General features: G+C 36.3%; 1 protein-coding gene across 15 annotated transcripts in view; it reads left to right on the top strand.

Annotated features, from left to right (window-relative positions):
- Prrc2c (proline rich coiled-coil 2C) overlaps positions 1 to 20,385 on the top strand; it is a 90,147-nt gene that overhangs the window by 39,955 nt on the left and 29,807 nt on the right. For 13 of the 15 annotated variants that reach the window (XM_074047494.1, XM_074047500.1, XM_074047495.1 and 10 more), the window contains exons 12-20: positions 1,561 to 2,179; positions 3,883 to 4,052; positions 4,434 to 4,683; positions 5,872 to 6,082; positions 7,153 to 9,375; positions 12,151 to 12,359; positions 14,961 to 15,115; positions 16,010 to 16,844; positions 17,204 to 17,289. In XM_074047494.1, coding sequence (XP_073903595.1) covers positions 1,561 to 2,179; positions 3,883 to 4,052; positions 4,434 to 4,683; positions 5,872 to 6,082; positions 7,153 to 9,375; positions 12,151 to 12,359; positions 14,961 to 15,115; positions 16,010 to 16,844; positions 17,204 to 17,289 — 4,758 coding nt within the window. The remainder of the gene's footprint in view (positions 1 to 1,560; positions 2,180 to 3,882; positions 4,053 to 4,433; positions 4,684 to 5,871; positions 6,083 to 7,152; positions 9,376 to 12,150; positions 12,360 to 14,960; positions 15,116 to 16,009; positions 16,845 to 17,203; positions 17,290 to 20,385) is intronic. The other 2 variants (XM_074047492.1, XM_074047490.1) reach the window with 2 other exon arrangements.

Genomic DNA, 20,385 nt, shown 5'->3' with positions numbered 1-20,385 from the left:
ATCCATCGTAGATGAAATGATGTATCTATAATGGAATACTGTCCAGCAATGAAAGGGAGCAAACCTCTAATATACCAAATACTTCAAAACTGAGGAAAAGAACCTTGGCACAAGAGAGCATAACTTTACCCACTTTTATGAGATTATAGAACAGGAAGAAATACTCAAGGTTAGGGTTGAGGATGCTTAGGATCACAAACAGGTGGGGGCAAAACAGTGATGAAAATTTTTTTTTGTCTTTTTTGGAGCAGTGATTATGCAGGTGAATCTTTTATCCAAATCTATCAAATCATACACTTATAATATACACACCATACATTTTATATAAATTATTTAAAAAGTTTTTTGAGTTTATTATGTAAGCTAGGTACTTTTCTATTATTATTTTCCTTTTGTGCTTTCTGAGATATAAATGAAGAAACTGCACCAGGGATATTAAGTGGTTTGCATAAGACAGCATTGTTAATTAATGATAGCCTGCTTCATTTTAAAGATTCAGTCCAGTGTTTTTATCACACCATTAATACATATTTTGTGAGGATTCTGACTGGACTATGTATGGATTTTAGGGTCTCTTCAGGAACTTTTTAAATCACTGGGCTTCAATGGATTTTTTTTTTTTTCCAGCCTTTCTTTTTTTTTTTTCATCTTGCTTGTTTTTGCATAGTTTCTAGGTAGAGGGCAGTAGTAGGGATTGAATTCAGGGCCTTGCACTTGCTAGGCAAGCAAGCTCTCTGCTTTCGAGCCTCACCCCAGTCTGTCCTTGTGTCATTTCTGACAGTGGTTTTAAAATTTTTAGTCAGTGTTTATAACATTAATGAAAAATTATATCACTGAAACTTGGATCACTCAGATGATCCTCCCACTCTCTGCCATGCTCTAGATATAGTTTTAGCTGTTCTTTTCTGGATCTCTTGGTCTGAAGGTAGAAATCTCTCTACCTGTGATGTTTTTCTAGGGATTTCTTTTGGTGGTGTCACTAATTGTATTGTCTTTCTTCATTTACCTTTTTGTTCTATACTCCTTCCCTGTTGTCCTGTCTTAATCATTTTAGGGCTCATTTGCTGCCTTTCTGAATATTTTGGCATCTTTTCTCTCTCTTTTTTTTTTTTTTTTGGTTGGTACTGGGGATTGAACTCAGGACCTCACACTTTCTAGGCAGGTGCTCTTACCAGCCAGCATCTTTTTCTCCATGGTATTTCATGTCTGCCATCTGCCACTAAAGCATTCTCACTCTAATATCCTTTATCAGTAAATTTAGATTTTGATATTTAATGTTGCCCTTTTTCTTTTGTTTCATATATACTGAGTCAATAGTAATATCTGGCACAATAAACACTTATGTTCAGTTAACATTGGTTGACATAATTAATCTTAATGTAGTGAATTATCTAAACTTAATATTTTCCTTATGTTTCTTTTCATTTTAATGAGCATGTTTTAACAGGGAACTTTTTGTTAACCTCATTAGCTTTTTGCCTTCTACCTTTTCTTGGCTGTAATACCCACTGTTGGTCAAAAATAAGGTTCTAATGTTCACCTGTTATCTTAATGTTGCAGCATCCACCTCCAGATCGACAGCCAGTATCTGGAAGACCAGGCCCTTTCCCTCCCAAGCAGCAAGTACCTGATGAAGATGAAATATGGAAGCAAAGACGAAGACAACAGTCTGAAGTTTCTGCAGCAGTGGAACGTGCACGTAAACGGCGTGAAGAGGAAGAGCGCAGAATGGAGGAGCAAAGGAAGGCAGCATGCGCAGAAAAACTGAAACGACTGGATGAAAAGCTTGGCATCGTGGAAAAACAACCATCTCCAGAGGAAATTAGGGAAAGAGAGAGAGAAAAAGAACGGGAGCGTGAGAAAGAACTTGAAAAAGAACAAGAACAGGAGCGAGAAAAGGAGAAAGAAAAGGAAAAGGAGAGACAGCAAGAAAAGGAGAAAGAGCTAGAGAAGGAACAGGAAAAACAAAGAGAAATGGAGAAGGAAAGAAGGCAAGAAAAAGAGAAAGAATTAGAACGGCAGAAGGAAAAAGAAAAAGAACTACAAAAGGCAAAAGAACAGGAAAAAGAATTTGACTTGAAGAAGGAAAATGAAAAACTGGATGAAAAAATTGAAACCAAAGAACCTATTTTAGAATCTGTGGCCCAAAAACAAGAAAGCGAAAACAGCTGTAGTAAAGGTATGATAGCTTTGTTCATTTTGTTGTTTTTTATTGTTTTGAAGTTCTGGAATTGAAACTATAGCCTTGTACATGCTAGACAAATGCTTTGCCATTGAGTTATATCCCCGACTTGTCTTGATTGTGCTTATTAACTTTACAGAATTTCATATTATTAATGCATGGTTGTTTGTGTGTTTTTAATCATCATGTATGCATAATCATAAGTCATTTTTCAAAAAGCATTTGTAGTACAAAATATGGACTAGAGTTATGTTTTCTAATTTTACATATGAGTCAGCATATGAAGTGGCTTCTTCACGTTATTAGATTAGCTTCAATTCTGTTTTGTGTGCAAAAGTTTATTGGCTTCATAGTTCCATATACTGATTGCTCCCCTAGTTATTTTTCTGATTCTAAGACATATAACTAATTAATGGAATTCAAGTATGTTTTCCAAAATCCCTGGCTTACTTGTATTAAAGTCAATTTCTAATGAACAGCTTAAGATAGAATATTTACTTCAGTGTATTTTTTGATATGGAAATAATACAACATTTTTGCCACAGATCCTATTTTTTTCTATAAAATTCTGCTGTTTGAAATTATAACAGAATTTGTTTTCAGAAATTAAAAGTTTTTGTTTATACACTTCTCTTCATCCTTCTTACTGTAACTATAAAAAAGTAAGAGGTACTATAGATCAGTGGTAGAGTACTTGGCTGCATGCACAAGGCCCTAACTTTATCTGCACCACCAAAAAATTATAAAATATTATCCCAAGAATTTTTTCTTAATAAGATAAGGCACACGTGGGTCATTTGTTCAGTTAAAATGATCAGATTTCATATCTTTTCTTCATATTAATCAATCTAGAGAGACTGGACTTTTATTACATATCACCTAAGTGCTTAAGCACATAAGCACTTAAGAAAATTGTTCATAACACCAGAAACAAACATTGCTCACAAGAGAAGTGACTACTATTATACTTTAGTATTAATGAATGGTTAGGGATCTGCTATCTTACTGACTTCATGAGAAAACTGTGGCTTAGAAATAAGGACATTCATGTTTTAGTGTTAATACTGAACACATGTTGACCCTGACTGGTTCTTTTGACTTTGGTAACTGTATCTGTGTATTTTCTTTTTAATACTCAATTAGCACTTTGCTTTACTTCACTTTTTTTTTTTTTTTTTTTTGGCAATACCTAGATTTAAATTCTGGGCCCCTTGATTGTTAGGCAAGTGCTATACCACTTGAATCAGCCCCCAGCTCTGCATTCATGTTTTATATGTTTTTATGACAATGTAATTTTAGCTAGGTCTGTCCATGAGATGTACCCTTTTGATTTTTAAGTATTGCAGATATATGGCTCTCTTTTTCCACTTTGATACTTTATTGTCCCTTTCTCAACATGCGTGATGATATTGGATACATAAATTCAATGATTTTTGTTAAATTAGTATTTATTAAATAAGTGGAAAATATGGAAATAGTGTAATCTGAAATACTTTGTTGCCACAAAAAATACATAAGTTTTTGTGTGATGAAACATTTCAATCTTTGATCTCTTCATGGCTTCCAGTATTAGAATACACAAAGATGGTTTGGAGTGTTGAGGAAGGCTCTTCACTAAATTTTATTATTCCTCAATCTTATCATTTCATTACAGTAGAAATCATGTATTTGATAATATCTTTTACCTTTTCTTTGAGCAGAGGAAGAGCCAGTTTTCACTAGACAAGATAGCAATCGCAGTGAAAAGGAGCCCACACAAGTGGTACATGAAACAGAACCAGAGTCAGGGTCTCAACCTCGACCTGCCATGTTATCTGGCTATTTCAAACAGTTTCAGAAATCATTACCACCACGATTCCAACGACAGCAGGTAAAGATTAAAAAGTGTTTTGCTATGTAGGTATATGTGTGTAATTTTAAAGGTTGTTTGTTCAATATTCTAAGAATTTATCATAAAAATTGTAACATAAAACTTTAAATTCATAAAGCACAAAAACTTGCCTTGAAATTCTTTTTTCTTTTTTTAATAAGCATTTGTTGGTGTTTTACCTTGACCTTCTGTGGCCTTTTTATTATCTACCTCATTTATACTTAGCATCTCCCATTCCTCAGAAATGGATTCTACATTATAATAAGTGATTGGTTGTTTAAATCAGGTATAAGACAAAATGTTGTAACTTGTCCTTTGGTCTTGCCCACTTTCACTGTCAAAGATTAGAAAATCTCAACATGTAAAATCTTGTGTTTTTAGGAACAAATGAAACAGCAGCAGTGGCAGCAGCAACAACAGCAAGGTGTACATCCACAGCCTGTTCCTTCTCAACCATCTAGTAGTACTGTCCCTCCTCCACCACACAGACCTCTTTATCAGCCCATGCAACCTCACCCTCAACATTTGGCTTCCATGGGTTTTGATCCAAGGTGGCTTATGATGCAATCCTACATGGATCCTAGAATGATGTCAGGAAGACCTGCTATGGATATTCCACCAATTCATCCTGGTAAGATGAAATTGACAGTGTTATGCCTTACTTGCAGTTTACAGAATCAGAATTTCTTTCAGAGTTGTAATCTAGTAAGAATTTAAAGTTTCAGCACATGGTGGTTAAATAGCAGAGACATGTACCAACTATGTGGCAGGACCAAAATGCTAGCTCTTCTCTGCTTTATTAATATTTAAAATTTTGGGGGTAGTGGTTATTCACTGCCTTATTCATACCTGTTAGTGATTATAATGTTTTTATCCTTTTCATTATTTCATTCTTGCTTGAATGGGAGGCACTATGGTTTTGAAGTCCTGGCCATGGGTTCTATCACTTGAGCCATGCCTATAGACCATGTTCTTTTAAGTATTTTAGCATTTGAATTTTGTCTGTTTGTTATGTATAAGATTGTTTTTAATTTCCTCCATCATATATCAGCTTAGTGCTTAAATTTATTCATAGATTAGCCAAAAATAAATAAATAGCATTTTTATGGAGCCCATTAGAAAATATCCAGATAATCCATTATCAAAATAATACTGAGGGAAATTTAGGGGTGCTAAAATGTCATCAAGATTCCAATCTTGAGCCAGACACACACATGTAATCCCTATACTTTGGAGGCTGAGAAAGGAGTTCAGAGTCAGCCTGGGGTACACAGACCCTGAATGCTGTCCCTGCCCCCACCAAAAAAAAAAAAATTACATCTCAATATTTTGAAATTAAAGTGGCATGTTTAATAGAGTTCACATGAATCAACTAAGATAATTTGCTATATGAAATACACTTAATGTAATTCTCATGATGTTTATATTAATTACAATGCATAGTATCTGTTTTTCATAACTGGGATTCAGTGTTTGAGGGGGTGGACAACTAGGGTTTGAACTTGCTCTGACACTTTCTAGGCTGGCGTTCTACCACTGGAGTCACTCCACCAGCCCTATTTTTTTTTTTTCTTTGAATATAAAATGGGCTACTATTGTGGTTTTCCTTGTTTTCACAACAGTAATAAAATCTCACTCACAGAACGCTTTTATATAATTTCCATCAAATTTTTGTTGGATTACAGTTTTACTCACAAAAAGTTCTTTAACTATAGACAATTCCAGATAGTAATTAATAATCTACATTTTGTCTATCATGAATTTGTTTCGTCTACTTTTCGTAATACTCATTTCATCTTTTCCTGAACCTTTGTTTAAGGAATGATTCCTCCTAAGCCATTAATGAGAAGAGACCAGATGGAAGGATCACCAAGCAGTTCTGAGTCATTTGAGCATATAGCTCGATCTGCAAGAGATCATGCAATTTCCTTGTCTGAGCCTCGTATGATGTGGGGATCAGATCCCTATCCTCATACTGAGCCGCAACAGGCAACCACTCCCAAGGCAGCTGAAGAACCTGAGGATGTAAGGTAATAAATTGTTAAGATTGTTAAATAAAAAATAAGATTGAGTAAAAAAGAAGAAAGCTATAATGTTCTTAAAGATCATTCTGATTTCATCTTTGGGCTCATTTTCTTTTTGGGGGGGGCATTTCTGTACTGATTAGAGCATTTTGTAAACTAGTTCTGTCCATTAAATTAGATGCTGAACCTAGCATTAGATGTTAAAATTTGCAAACCTTTATTGTAGGTTATGTAAGGGAATTTAAATGTTTACTCTGTCTAAAGCATTAATATAATTCTTCCAGTAGTAAGAAATGGTAGACATTCAGTGTCTTATGGAAAATTTCAGACCTCAAGTTAAGAAATATTAATTTGTAAGACTACCTTGACGTGGCAGACAATTATTGGTAACCACTAATGATCTATAACAATATTGTTACAATTGCTCTTTTATGGGTCTTGTTTTAATATTGGTGTTTTATAGTTAATTATAATTCATTGTGACAAATAGACCAGTTCATTCTTTCATTCTAGGTGAAAATTATTTTAGTTTTGATGCACTAGAAATTCACAATAGCATGGTCTAAGCATTTTTTTCTTTAACTTTTAACTGTGGTTTTAGAAACTCCTACATAAAGTTAGATCTTCTCCCATAATTTTAAAAGTACAATACAATATTGTTACATGTAACCCCAGTGTTACAGAACAGACCTTTATAACTTCATCTTGCTTGACTGAAACATTGGAACAGCATCTCCACATTTCCACTTACCCACAGCCCCTGGCAATAACCATTTTAGGTTTTCCTTTGATGAATTTGATTGCCTTAAATACTAGAATTATGGTGTACTTTTCCTGATTGGCTCAAAGATTTATCCATTGTACCATATGACAGTATTTCTTCCTTTTTTATCCCTGAGCTATATTCTATCTTATGTATATACCACATTTTCCTTATCTATTCAATTGTAGATAGGCATTAGCCTGTATCCCTTAAGGTCCATTATTTTATATTTTAAAATTAGGAAGGTTGTTACTCTAAATTTACATGTGTGAATCACTCTTTTGTTTATTATACCTTTCAATTGTCATCATAGGCCCGAAGCTGCATTGGACCAAGAACAAATTACTGCTTATCCTGTAGAACATAGTCAGTTGGAGACTCATCCAAAAGCAGACTTTGTCAGAGAATCAAGTGAAATAGAAGTACAAAAGTTTTTAAGCAGATCTGTGGAAGACATTAGACCTCACCAAACTGATACAAATAATCATTCTGCTTGTTTTGAAGTACCTGATCAAAAGACCTTATCCACTCCTCCAGAAGAAAGTCAGCCTGCTCGGAAAAGAAGTGTTTCCCATGGATCTAACCATACTCAAAAATCAGAGGAGCAAAGAAGTGAGCCGTCTATAAGCATTCCTAAAATATCCAGATGCATTGATTCAAAAGAGCCAACAGAAAGACCGGAAGAGAAGTCAAGAAAGGATGGCTTTATACGATCATCTGAAGGACCAAAACCAGAAAAGGTATATAAATCTAAGTCAGAAACTCGTTGGGGCCCAAGGCCAAGCTCCAACAGAAGGGAAGAAGGTAGTGATAGACCTGTGAGGAGATCAGGTCCTATTAAAAAACCTGTACTTAGAGATATGAAAGAGGAACGGGAGCAGAGGAAGGAGAAGGAAGGAGAAAAGGTTGAAAAGCTGCCTGAAAAAGTAGTTAAACCTGAAAAGATGGAAAAGAAAGATCTTCCTCCCCCCACACCTCCTCCAGCATTGATTCAGCCACAATCAGTTCCCCCACCAGTACAACCAGAACCAGAGAAACTTCCTTCAAAAGAAACTTCAGCTTCAACTCAGAAGCCATCTCAAGATACTGAGAAGCCTGTGGAAGTCGTGACTAGTGTTCAGGTAGAGCCTGCAGTTAAAGCTGCAAACCAACAAAATGTTACAGTACCAGCAGTCAAAGAAGAGAAGCAGCCTGAGAAAGTAATCAGCAAAGATGTTGGTATAGAGAGACCTCGACAAGATTCAAGATCATCAATTAAAAAAGAATCCACTTTGCCCCCTAGGACCTACTGGAAAGAAACTAGAGACAGAGATTGGTTTCCAGATCAAGGATATAGAGGCCGAGGCCGAGGCGAATATTACTCCAGAGGTCGAAGCTATAGAGGCTCTTATGGAGGACGTGGAAGGGGTGGTAGAGGGCATACTAGAGATTATCCTCAGTATAGAGACAATAAGCCCAGAACAGAACATGTACCCTCAGGCCCGCTCAGACAGCGAGAAGAAAGTGAAACACGAAGTGAGAGTTCTGATTTTGAAGTTGTCCCTAAAAGAAGACGACAGCGGGGTTCAGAGACTGACACCGACAGTGAAGTTCATGAAAGTGCAAGTGACAAGGATAGTTTAAGCAAAGGCAAACTTCCCAAAAGAGAAGAGCGTTCTGAAAACAAAAAACCTATAAAGCCTCAATCTTCTTTCAAGCCTGAAAATCATGTTCGAATAGATAATAGGCCACTAGAAAAGCCTTACATGAGGGATGATGATAAATCTAAACCAGGCTTTCTTCCTAAAGGCGAGCCTACTAGACGAGGCAGAGGGGGAACATTCAGACGTGGTGGAAGGGATCCTGGAGGCCGTCCATCACGTCCTTCTACCTTACGAAGACCTGCTTATCGGGACAATCAGTGGAATCCAAGGCAGGCAGAAACACCTAAACCAGAAGATGGAGAGCCACCAAGAAGACATGATCAGTTTATTCCTATTCCAGCCGATAAACGACCTCCAAAATTTGAACGAAAATTTGACCCTGCTAGAGAGAGGCCCCGAAGGCAACGTCCTACCCGACCACCAAGGCAAGATAAACCTCCTCGATTTAGACGACTAAGAGAGAGGGAGGCTGCTTCAAAAACAAATGAGGTGGTGGTACCCACAAATGGCACAGTTAATAACGTGATTCAAGAACCAGTTAATACTGCTGCAGATATTTCAGGGAATAAGACACCAGATTTATCTAATCAGAACTCTTCAGATCAGGCAAATGAAGAGTGGGAAACAGCTTCTGAAAGCAGTGATTTCAATGAGAGGCGTGAGAGGGATGAAAAGAAAAATGCCGATTTGAATGCACAAGCAGTTGTAAAGGCTGGAGAGAGTGTCTTACCTCCAAAGAGGGAAATAGCCAAGAGAAGTTTTTCTAGTCAAAGACCTGGGATAGATCGGCAGAATAGACGTGGCAACACTGGTCCACCCAAATCAGGAAGGAATTTCTCAGGCCCCAGGAATGAAAGAAGAAGCGGCCCACCATCAAAAAGTGGGAAAAGAGGGTAAGTCCTTTGTTTCAGATACAAAACCTTTGTGCCTTTAAAGAAGCTGAAAGTAGAATTCTTGATTGAATTATACAAGAAGCCAATCTAGATATAGTACCAAGACATTGTACTCCCCAAATGCTTTTTTCTGTTCCCAAAGTATAAGAGTGCTTGAGGAAGAGAGGTTAATGTATCTCAGGAGTCTTTCCCTGCTAAGTTTTATCTTCTTGGAAATTTGTGGCTTTGGAAAAATCTACACACCAAGGGAGGGACACACACGGTATCTCCTTTTGATTAGTCATCTTGCTGGTGAGCAGCCCTCCTTTTCCTTCTTAGCACAGGTGTTCTTTGAGACTTAAACTAAACTACTGTGTTATAACCATATATTTTGTATTGGTTTCTCAAAAGTCATTGTTGAATATTAGGGATAAATTATACTCCCTTCTGGACTTGCAAACCTACAGTGAATGATCCAACTAGAGAGAGGCCCAGAAAACAAATACCTACCCAGCCACCAAGGCCAACAACATAAATGCAATGGCAGTTTTCAAAATTACATTAAACTTGGCTTATTCTTTTAAATATTGAAGTGTGGTTATAACATATTACTATAATATATATTACTATTGATTTTGGCATTAGGAAGCATTATAAAACAATAGTTAAAGTTCAGGATGCCTTGGTTAAAATCTAGACTCTGGTATTTTCTGGGTCCTGTCTAGCCAGTAAAATAGGGAAGAGGGCTGGTAGACTGGCTCAAGTGGTAGAGCACCTGCCTAGCAAGCATGAGGCCCTGAGTTCAAACCCTAGTACCATAAAAGTATGTATATTAAGTGGTTTTGGCTGGGCACTCGTGACTGAGCTCTTACAATGCTAGCTACTCAGTAAGATCACAGTTCTGGGCCAGCCTGGGCAAATAGTTCGAGGGAACTTATCTCAAAAATACCCAACACTAAAAATGGGCTGGCGGAGTAGCTCAGGTGGTAGAATGTTTGTCTAGAAAGGGTGAGGCCCTGAGTTCAAACCCCAGTACCACTATAAATTTTTTTTTAAAAAGGGAATAAGTAATAGTATTTGTAAGAATATGTGGAGATTACTGAGAGAATATTTTTGAGATAATATGTGTCATAACACGTAGTATACAGTAAGCAACCATTATTATTGTGGGCTCAATTTTTAGTTCAAATTCCCAGGTTTGTAACCTGAGCTAATAAGAATTTATTTGGACAATATTGTATTAATCTGAATCCATCAGTTACACATACTTAGCATTTCAAATTACTGTGATCATTAAGGAAAATACTTTTACTTTCTAGATAACTTAGAAAAAGTTCCAGAGAAATGTACCTGCTTAACTCAGAATGTGAACATCCCTTTGAAAGTTTTAAGAGATTAGAATAACAAAAATCCTGACAAGGCCACACGTGGTGGTATTATACCTGTAATCCTAGCTATTCAGGAGGATCATAGTTGGTCCAATTGGTCACAGTTGATCAGAGGCCTGCCCTGAGGAAATGCAAGACCCTATTTGGAAAAGTAACTAAAAGAGGGGATGGGGGAAGAGGCTTGGGGGCATGGCTCAAATGGTAGAGCACTTTCCTAGCAAGCACAAGACCTGAGTTCAAATCTGCAGTATAGATTACAGTGTAATTCCTTCACTACAACAAAATAGAATTTCACATAATAAGATTTGGTAGAAATCTTGATTTTTGTGCTGTGTAGATAGCAACTTTGAACCAACAGGAATAGCTGTGAGTGATTAGAGTAAAAACATGCTTTACGTGAGTCCTTTTTAGAAGAAATGAATTCATTCTTCAAATGTTTGAGGTCATGTCAGGTAAAAGTTTACTTGGTAAGCTTTTATCATGAGTAATAATACAGGCTAATATGAAAATCCATGGTCTTCACCTAGAATTTTTTTTCTTAATTTTTTAAATTATATTATTGTTATATTTGAGTACATTGTGACATTTAGAAAACTTCTTACAATGTATCATAGTTGAATTCACCCGCCATCATTCTCCTTCACCTGGAAATTTTTTTAAATAAAATTGTTATATTAGGAAACCAAAGCTAGGAATGCATTTAGTTTGTGAAGCAAAATATTTTCTTAATAAAAGCATTTAGGGAAGAGGGATTCTTGCATCCTGGGCAAGCCCTCTACTGGTTGAGCTACACCTCCAGACCTTTTGTTTGTATTTTTGTTTTGAGTTAGAGTCTCCCTAAGTTTGTCCCAACCAGCCTGGAGCTTGTAGTCCTCTTGCCTCTGCAGGACAAAATTAAAGGTATGCACCACCACTCTGTGCTAACGGTGTTTTTTTTTTTTAATGTTTGTATCCACGTATAAACCTGATGAGTGTATATATACACACACGTACACACACACACACACACACACACACACACACACGTACACACACACACACACACGTACACACACCCACCCACCCACACACCATAATCAGAATGCTTACTTCCCACTTTGGGAAAGATCAAGTAGTGAATCCTTTGAATTTGATAAGATTACATAAAGTTTCTTCTACAAACAATGTTAAATAGCTCAATTATAATGTAGTTGGCAAATGGACATAATAAAAATCTCCCAAGGATAATTAAGAGTTCTAGAACTTAATTGATGGGAAGAACTCAAGTTGCTAAGACTTATGCTATTAAACTTAGGGTCTTTTATCACAGTTCTGTTTCATGTTAGATTAAACTTTAGAAACTGCGAGGTACAGCATTTTTCTGTTGTTTGAGCAAATGAAGGTAGTAATATCTCACTATTTTTTGAAGGCCATTTGATGACCAGTCTGCAGGCACAGCTGGTGTTGATCCTGTTAATAGCAACCCTGCACACCACCAGGAAGGAATACCTAATGGTACAGGGCAGAAGAATTCAAAGGATACCACTGGGAAAAAAAGAGAAGACACCAAACCAGCTCCTAAAAAAGCCAAAGAGAAAGTAGATGCTCTATCACAGTTTGATCTCAACAATTACGCAAGTATGTCATAAGTTCGTTTTGTGTTGTTACACATTAAAGGTAGAGATAGAGGCTGATTATGTAATGTTAACTGATTTGACCCACATTAACACCAGCATTTAGCGTAACCTTGAATATTCGATAAAAATTTTAAGGAAAGTCAAGAGGGTTTTACTGTTCTTCATTAAAAAAGGAGAAAACTGATTAACTCCTCCATACCTTGCCAAACATGTGAGAACACAAAAATACCTAAGTGAAAATCTTTAATTATCTGTGTAGATTCTGTTTTCTTTAAAAAAGAAAGGAAAAAAAAAAAGAAGTGCTAAACTCAATAGGTTAAGACCTTGGCAAAATTGGTTTCTAAGGTATGGTGAGAAGAGAAGTAGTAGTAGGATGGGAGGTGATGTTTTGCAATGGATAAATAGCTTAGGAAAGCCATGAAATGATTGAGTATCAAATGTGAAGGATCATAAGCAATAGCAAAACACTGGATAAGGAATATCTGTGAAGAGACATTTATGTATTTTTAAGTGTGCTATTTATTTGCCATTCACTCAAGTGAAGCTGAATACACTGAGTAAAACTGGGAGATTTACTGATCTACTAAGTTAAAATCAGATGGTAGTCATGGGAAAGTTAGGGTAGGTACAGTTGTTCCAATATTAGAGCTGTAGATGAGTTTTTCTTCTAATTAATGATTGTTTATACATATTAAACCCTGATTTGTACTCAGCTCCTCAGCATTATTTCTAGACCAGTGGTTCTCCAAGTGTAGTCCACAGACTGTCAACATCACCTAAGAGTTTGTAAGAAATTCAAATCCTGTCTATCCTAAGTCTCCCAAATAAGAAACTGGGAGTAAGTCACAGAAGTATGAGTTACCCATTTGGTTGTAGTGCATGTTCAAGTTTGAGAACTGCTGTTTTAAACTAGTACTTTTTATTTATTTAACGGTACTGATGTTTGAACTTAGGGCCTCACACTTGCTAGGCAGGCACTCTACCACTTGAGCCACTCCACCATCCCTAAACTTGTATTTTTAATTCATATGAAAAACTGATTTTAAAATTGCATGCTTAAGGATTTTTAGTTAAGATTACTTAAAGCAGTGATTGTAAATATGAGCAGTGATTCTAAACATTCTTGGGGGGCATTTGACAGTTTCTTTAGTCATTTTTAGTTGTCAGAACTTGGGTTGAGTGTTATTGACATCTAGTGGGTAAATGATCAGGGATACTGCTAAATGTCCTACAATCCACAGAAAAGCCAGACCGTGGTAATAAAAGTTAGGTGATTATGGTCTCTCTCCTTATACTGTGCTTACCTAATGAGATAAAGTGAGGTAAATAATAGAGCATTAAGTTACTGTAAGTTCCCAGTTGAGTAATGGGTGGGTAGCATGGATACATTGGACAAAGGAATGATCTGTTCCCCAGGTGGGATGGCACAAGATTTCATTACAGTGTTTAGAATGGCATACAACTTAGGAAATGTTGATTTCGAGACTTTTCCATTTTATATTTTTGGACCATGGTTGACAATAGGTAACTGAAATCCTGCAAAGTCAAACTGCTGGTAAGAGGGGACTACTGTAAATGAAAAGTTAAGGTAAATTTAGAATATTATAATGAATCTTTCAGTAATGTACATGATATGTCAGTATGTACATGACATCCTTTAAAATGTTTGAGACCTTTCATTGTAATGAACCTATATTCATATTTACTAATTTCTGAAAGGATTTAAACAACAGAAGTATCTTAGATAAGTCAGAATCAATTAGGGGTTTTTTTCTTTTGAAATAAAGCTTTTATTAGTAAAACAGAATGACAGTAATTTTTCAAAACAGTAAAAGTCAGTTGTAATATTCAGTTTTTCATTTTCCATCCTAATCTTTACATAAATGCACATATTTAGTATGTAAAAAGAATTGTTTATAGATTCCCAATGAACTCTTTCAAAAATCACATCTCCTAATTAATTTTTCTCTGAAGTGTTAATGGATTTAGATTTCTCAAATAATATAATTTTAAGACAGCCAAAATAATGATTAGTTAGACAGTTTGAATACATCAAATTATCAGCGAGGTGACGTTGCTGCTTTATTTGTATTCCCTTGTTTTTAACTATTACTCACTGTACACGAGAGTCGCTGCATAATAAAGGCATTACGAGTCATAAGAGCAGCTCTGCTAGACTCCTAACTTAACAGATCATCCTCTTAGGGTTTATTTTTTCCTTTGAAACAGAAAAATAATACTGCTGCCTTTTAAAATGATGAGATAAAGTACTGTTATTTTTAAAGCAGTATGGAGAGCTGCAGCTGAAAGAAAGAGTTAGGTCATGGGATAATTTGGAGTTTTGTTTAGGCGTTAACCTTAAGGAAAAAGCAAAAATGTCATTCAAAGCATATAGTTTTAGGACTTTTATTTTTAACCTTAGTTATGATTTTTTTTCATAAATCTGAAATCTTTAAAGCTCTTACAGGGTCGGAAGTAGTTTGTACTTTAATATAAGAACTGAGTCTCTGGCTTTTTTTCTTTGTTTTTAAAACTACTTGACAAACATTTCTCTTTCATTTGAAAAAAACAAATATTGTGTAAATCTTTTTCCCACTGGTAGGTGTTGTTATAATTGATGATCATCCTGAAGTAACAGTAGTTGAAGACCCCCAGTCAAATTTAAATGATGATGGTTTTACTGAAGTGGTATCCAAGAAACAACAAAAACGTTTACAGGATGAGGAACGCCGAAAGAAGGAAGAACAGGTTACACAGGTTAAAGCTTGTTTCAGTTTGTCACTGCTTATTTCCACTGTTGCTCACAGTATGTTAGCAAATGGTACAGGTTTCTGTATACTGCTGAAGTCAAGTATGAAGTTCACTAAAGTAAGTTCATATTCACAACTTTTAACTGTTAAATCAGAACTTAGGAACTTTTAAATACGATATAATCACCGTAGAAACAACAATGTACTTTATGTGTTAGTACTGGTCACGTTATTTGCCCTATGGTAGAGTTGAGTTGATTTTAAATTATTGTGGAAACCTAATGAATGCAGATGCTACAATCACAATAGATTGCAGCTTCTTAGCCTATAAAAATTCATTTTGTAATCTGAATTAATGTATTTAAATATATAGGGTGAATCAAGATAATTTGTTGAGTTTAATTACTCCCATAACCCTGGAAATCAGATAATTCAGTGGTCATTTATTGAATTATTGATTTTTTTAAGACAACATGATAGTGTATATACCCTCTGTAGCAAACGCTCCAGCCACACTCCCATAATTTATGTTTTTGTGGCAATTGTTACGAGTTTAATAAAGACAATAAGTAGTCTTTTGTCAATTCAGGTCAGGTCCAGTTTTGCTGACACATAAATTTATTACAAACTTCCTTTATTTTCAACTTCTCAACTGTGTTGGGAAAATTGTGGACCTGTATATCAAAAATATGTAATATTTGTCTTTTCTTGTTATGTCATCTTGGCTTCTTGTAGTTTAAAAATCTCATTAGCAACCTTAACATTCTTACTCTGAGTACCTAACTAGAAAAATAAAAGAGCTAAGTTAGCAGTATGAAGTTATGTTAGAAATTGCATGCCATGAACTGTTGCTTTTGGCCACATCATTGATTGACAAAAATGACTTCTACCAATTTTTAAGGTCTGGAACAAAAAGAATACAAATGAAAAAGGAAGAAGTCAGACTTCCAAGCTTCCTCCAAGATTTGCCAAAAAACAGGCTACAGGAACCCAACAAGCCCAGTCTCCAGCCTTAGTTCTTGCCTCAGTTCCAGTTCCAATCTCAGCCTCGACTCCAGTTCTAACATTACCTGCAGCTTCAGTTCCAGCCTCAGCAGCAACTCCAGTTCTAACATCACCCACAGCTCTAGCTCCAGCCTCAACCCCAGCTCCAGTTCTGACCTCAAACTCAGCTCCGGTTCCAACCTCAGCCTCAGGTCCACTTCCAGCCTCCACTTCAGCTACAGCCACAGCCTCCTCTTCAGCTCCAGTCTCAGCCCCACCCCCAACCCCTATCCTTTCCTCAGCTTCAACCCCAGTCTCTGTCCCAGTTCTTGCATCAGCCTCAATTCCTATCCTTGCTTCAGCCCTAGCACCAGCTTCAGCTCCAGCCCCAACCCCAGTAGTCTCAGCCCCAACTGTGCCGACCCCAACTGCCCCAGCTTCAGCCACAACAGCCTCAGTACCACTTGTCCCTTCCTCAGCTGCTGCAGCCCCTGCCCCAGCCTCAACTGCTCCAACCCTCACCACGTCGCAGACCCACAAACCAGTCCAGAATCCATTGCAAATTTCAACACAGTCTTCAAAACAGCCACCACCTTCAATTAGGCTACCTTCTGCTCAGACACCCAATGGCACAGATTATGTAGCCACAGGAAAATCCATGCAGACCCCACAATCACATGGCACTCTTACTGCTGAATTATGGGATAACCAGGTGCCCCCTCCAGCTGTGCTGAATGACATCTCTAAGAAATGTAAGTGGAACTTATGAACTGAGAGGTAGGGAGTGGCATGGGAATACTGAAGTTTGTTTTCAGTTTTATTTATATATTCCATTAAGTTTTTCTAGCATTCCCATTTTTCTTAGAAGGAAGAAGTATTCTTAGTTTTCCTTTTTCAAATCCATGTTTCTAAAATAAGCATGTTTATTAAGAACGTGTTTATGGGTACACTTTTAAGTGTGTGTATATATGTGTGTATACAACTTGGCATGTACGAGTCTCCTTATGTGTGATGTATAAAGTTATTGTTTTATTGTGTGAAAGGGTTAAATGGACTGTAGATTGTTAACTTTTAAATTCTAGTAACTACCTTCCCTGTGACTTCTTTTCAGTAGGTCCTATTAGTCCACCTCAGCCACCGTCAGTCAGTGCCTGGAATAAGCCATTAACATCATTTGGATCAGCTGCTTCATCAGAGGTAGGAATAAACTTAATAGCATTAGTGGGATTTTTGCTTCAGATTTTTTTTTTTAAAGCAATTTCTTAAACTTACCATGTTTTAGAATAATGTGGAGGGCTGTTATCACATTGCTGGTCCTATGTTTAGAGTTTCTGAGTCATTACACCTGAATTGAGATCTGAGTATGTGTCTAACAGGTTTCCAGAAAAGACCTTGTGATAATTTATAAGTGCAAATATTTTCTGGACTTGACTGCCATGTTTTGAGTCTAAAGTTGTTGTTCGAACATAGTTTCTCAATATTTGTAAATGATTGTTTAAGTCAGTGAATCTTTATTCATTCATTGAATGAACATTTATTAAGGATTTCATATGTATCAACATGGCACTATTCCAATTTTTGAGCTTACACAACCAAAAATTAAAATTGACAAAAAGGTCTTATCCTCACAGGGTTTCTATTTTATCGTACAGGAAATCAACAATAAATAATGTATACTATGTTTATTGGTAATCATTGCTGAGAAGAAAACCAGAGCAGGAAAGGAAGTTCCCCAGGAGTATGGAGACAATTTAAAGTACCTTGACCAAGAACTCCTACCTGGGTGTCAATTGAATTAAAGACTTGAAGAAAACAAGAGAGTAGGCTATTCAAAAGTCTGAGGAAAAGTGAATTCCAGGTTTAGATACTAGCAATTACGAAAGCCACAGGCAGAAATACACCGTGTCTAGTATGCTTGAGGAAATTCGGGGAGGCCCATGTTGCTGGAAAGAAGTGATGAAGAGAAAATAGATGAAACTGAAGAGGTAATAAGGGAGTGAATCCTGTTGGACTTTTGAAAGAGATAGGAAGCTATTGAAGGGTTTAGAGCAAAGAATCTAGGTAGAAATGTCACATAGTTGGATACAAGAGTCTTTTGTACAGAGAGTTCTCTTGTTTGGAGATAGAAATTTGTAAGTCATCAGTATATAGATAGTGTTTAAGCAATGGGGTTGGACGAGATCAAAGGGAGTTAGTGAAAATAGAAAAGAGAATCAAAAATGCAATGTTGGGCTATCTAATTCAGGGAAATGTAGGAGATGTAGAAGCTAAGTAATGGAAGAACTGCCCTAAAAGCCAAGAGAAAGGTGAGTTTATTGGAAAAAAATGATAGACCAAATACGTCAAATACTGCTGATAGGTCAAGGGATATAGACGCTGAATTGACAATTAACAGTGATGGAGATCACTGGTGTCTTTGAAAGCCTGATTAGAGAGAATTTAAGAGAAAATGGGAGGAAAGGTGAGTAGAAAGAACTTTACAGTACAGTCATACTACACAATAACATTTTGGTCAAAATGACAATTGTGGGCCACAGGTGCCTTGATGATCCCATGAGATTATATCACCTGGTGACATCATAGCAATTTGATGTTTGCAGAACAGAAAGATCACATTATGATTGGCTCTCAGAATGTGTCCTGCTGTTAAGCAGCACATGACTGTAGCTGTGTTATAAAGGCGTGCTGAGAAATAGACAAGAAGATAAAGATGTACTTGAGGTTTTGTTTTTGTTTTTTCTTTACAGAAGTCTTCCCACTACCCCCACCTGCCACTCCAGTTTTCTAATGTAGCAGATTTGGAGTAGGCCTCATCAGTTTGTTTTGCTGTTGAAAGTTCTTCTGGAAACTCTTTGCACAACCAATATTAGGAGCCACTGGATTCATTATTTAAGACCTTCCCTTTGATAATTTTTCCTGTGCCTGTTGGTATTGGAGTTAGTGTTAAACATAGAATGCGGTTTTTTTTGTTGTTGTTGTTTTTTTACAAAAAGTCAAAGATTTTTCCATGTTGATATGAAAGGTAGAGTGGAAAGTTTAGACATTTGTCTGTTGGCTGAAAGGTTTTTCTTGCAGTCATTCTACCACAAGGCATGATTAATGGGTGTTTATAGTCAGTAATGGAGCCTGGACATTCTGGTGGTGTCTTATTTTTCTTTCACACTTTTTCCTTCATGATCTTTATGTTCTTTACGTTTTGTGGTTGGAAGGTGATTTTTGTGGTTTATTCCTCCCCCTTGGTGAAATTTTAAATCATCAAAGTTGACATTTCACAGGATGAAAAGAATTCCCTAATGGAACCTTTTCTTGGATAACTCTAGTGAAGTGGAGTTCTTTGTATTCCTGTATTACGAATATTTTATAAACATTTTTTGTTTCAAAGGATATAATACTCTCCTTAAAGCATTCACTTACGTTGATGGACTTCTTATGCTTATATGAAATAGAACAAAGAAACCTCTTGCAATTGTTTGTGTGGGGGGGAGTGAGTGGGTTGAGGGGAAGAGATAATGGGTGCGATTTAACCAATGTATAGTGTAAACCTAATTGGAATTCACTGTGAATCCCCCATATAATGAATATATCCTAATAAAAACTTTATAATAAAAAATGTATTAACTTAATATCATTAACTGTCAATCTATTTTCCTGCTCATTTAACTATGTATGAGTTCTTAATTATTTTGTACATCATTAATAACTTTCAGAGTCATAAATTACTGCAGCATTTTGGTCTTTTAATGCTAATTACATTTATACTTCAGTCACTTTCAGCATTGGCTAAAGCAAATAGAAATTTTTATTCCAGCTTATACCAATACTATTTGCTTGCATTTGAAAGTGAATATAAAATGATATTGTTACACTGAGATAATATTTACCATATACAGTGTGATGAACCACACTAAGTTCAATTAATAGACCAAATCTGTAGTTGAACTTTGTGCCTTATTTGATTTTGTTTTTCCATTAAAAATAAGTTATTGTAATGAAGCCCCATGCCATCTAGCCTCCTGCTTGCCCATCTTCTACCAATGTTCCAGTGTTGCTGTGCTAACACGTCAGTGGCCTTTTGTTGTTGTTGTTGACCTTTCTACTAGTTGTTTTGTTTTTCTTGAAGTACTTTCTGCTGATTCTAAAGTGGCCAGTCCCCTAACCCTATTTTGTTTTTGGTGTGTCCCTTATCAGATTTTGGGTTTTTTTTGTTTTTTTTTTTTTTTTTCATTTTTCTTTTATTATTCATATGTGCATACAAGGCTTGGTTTATTTCTCCCCCCTGCCCCCACCCCCTCC

This window comes from Castor canadensis, chromosome 11 (genome assembly GCF_047511655.1).
Source record: "Castor canadensis chromosome 11, mCasCan1.hap1v2, whole genome shotgun sequence".
NCBI lineage: Eukaryota > Metazoa > Chordata > Mammalia > Rodentia > Castoridae > Castor > Castor canadensis.
This window is presented reverse-complemented; position numbering and strand designations above follow the sequence as displayed.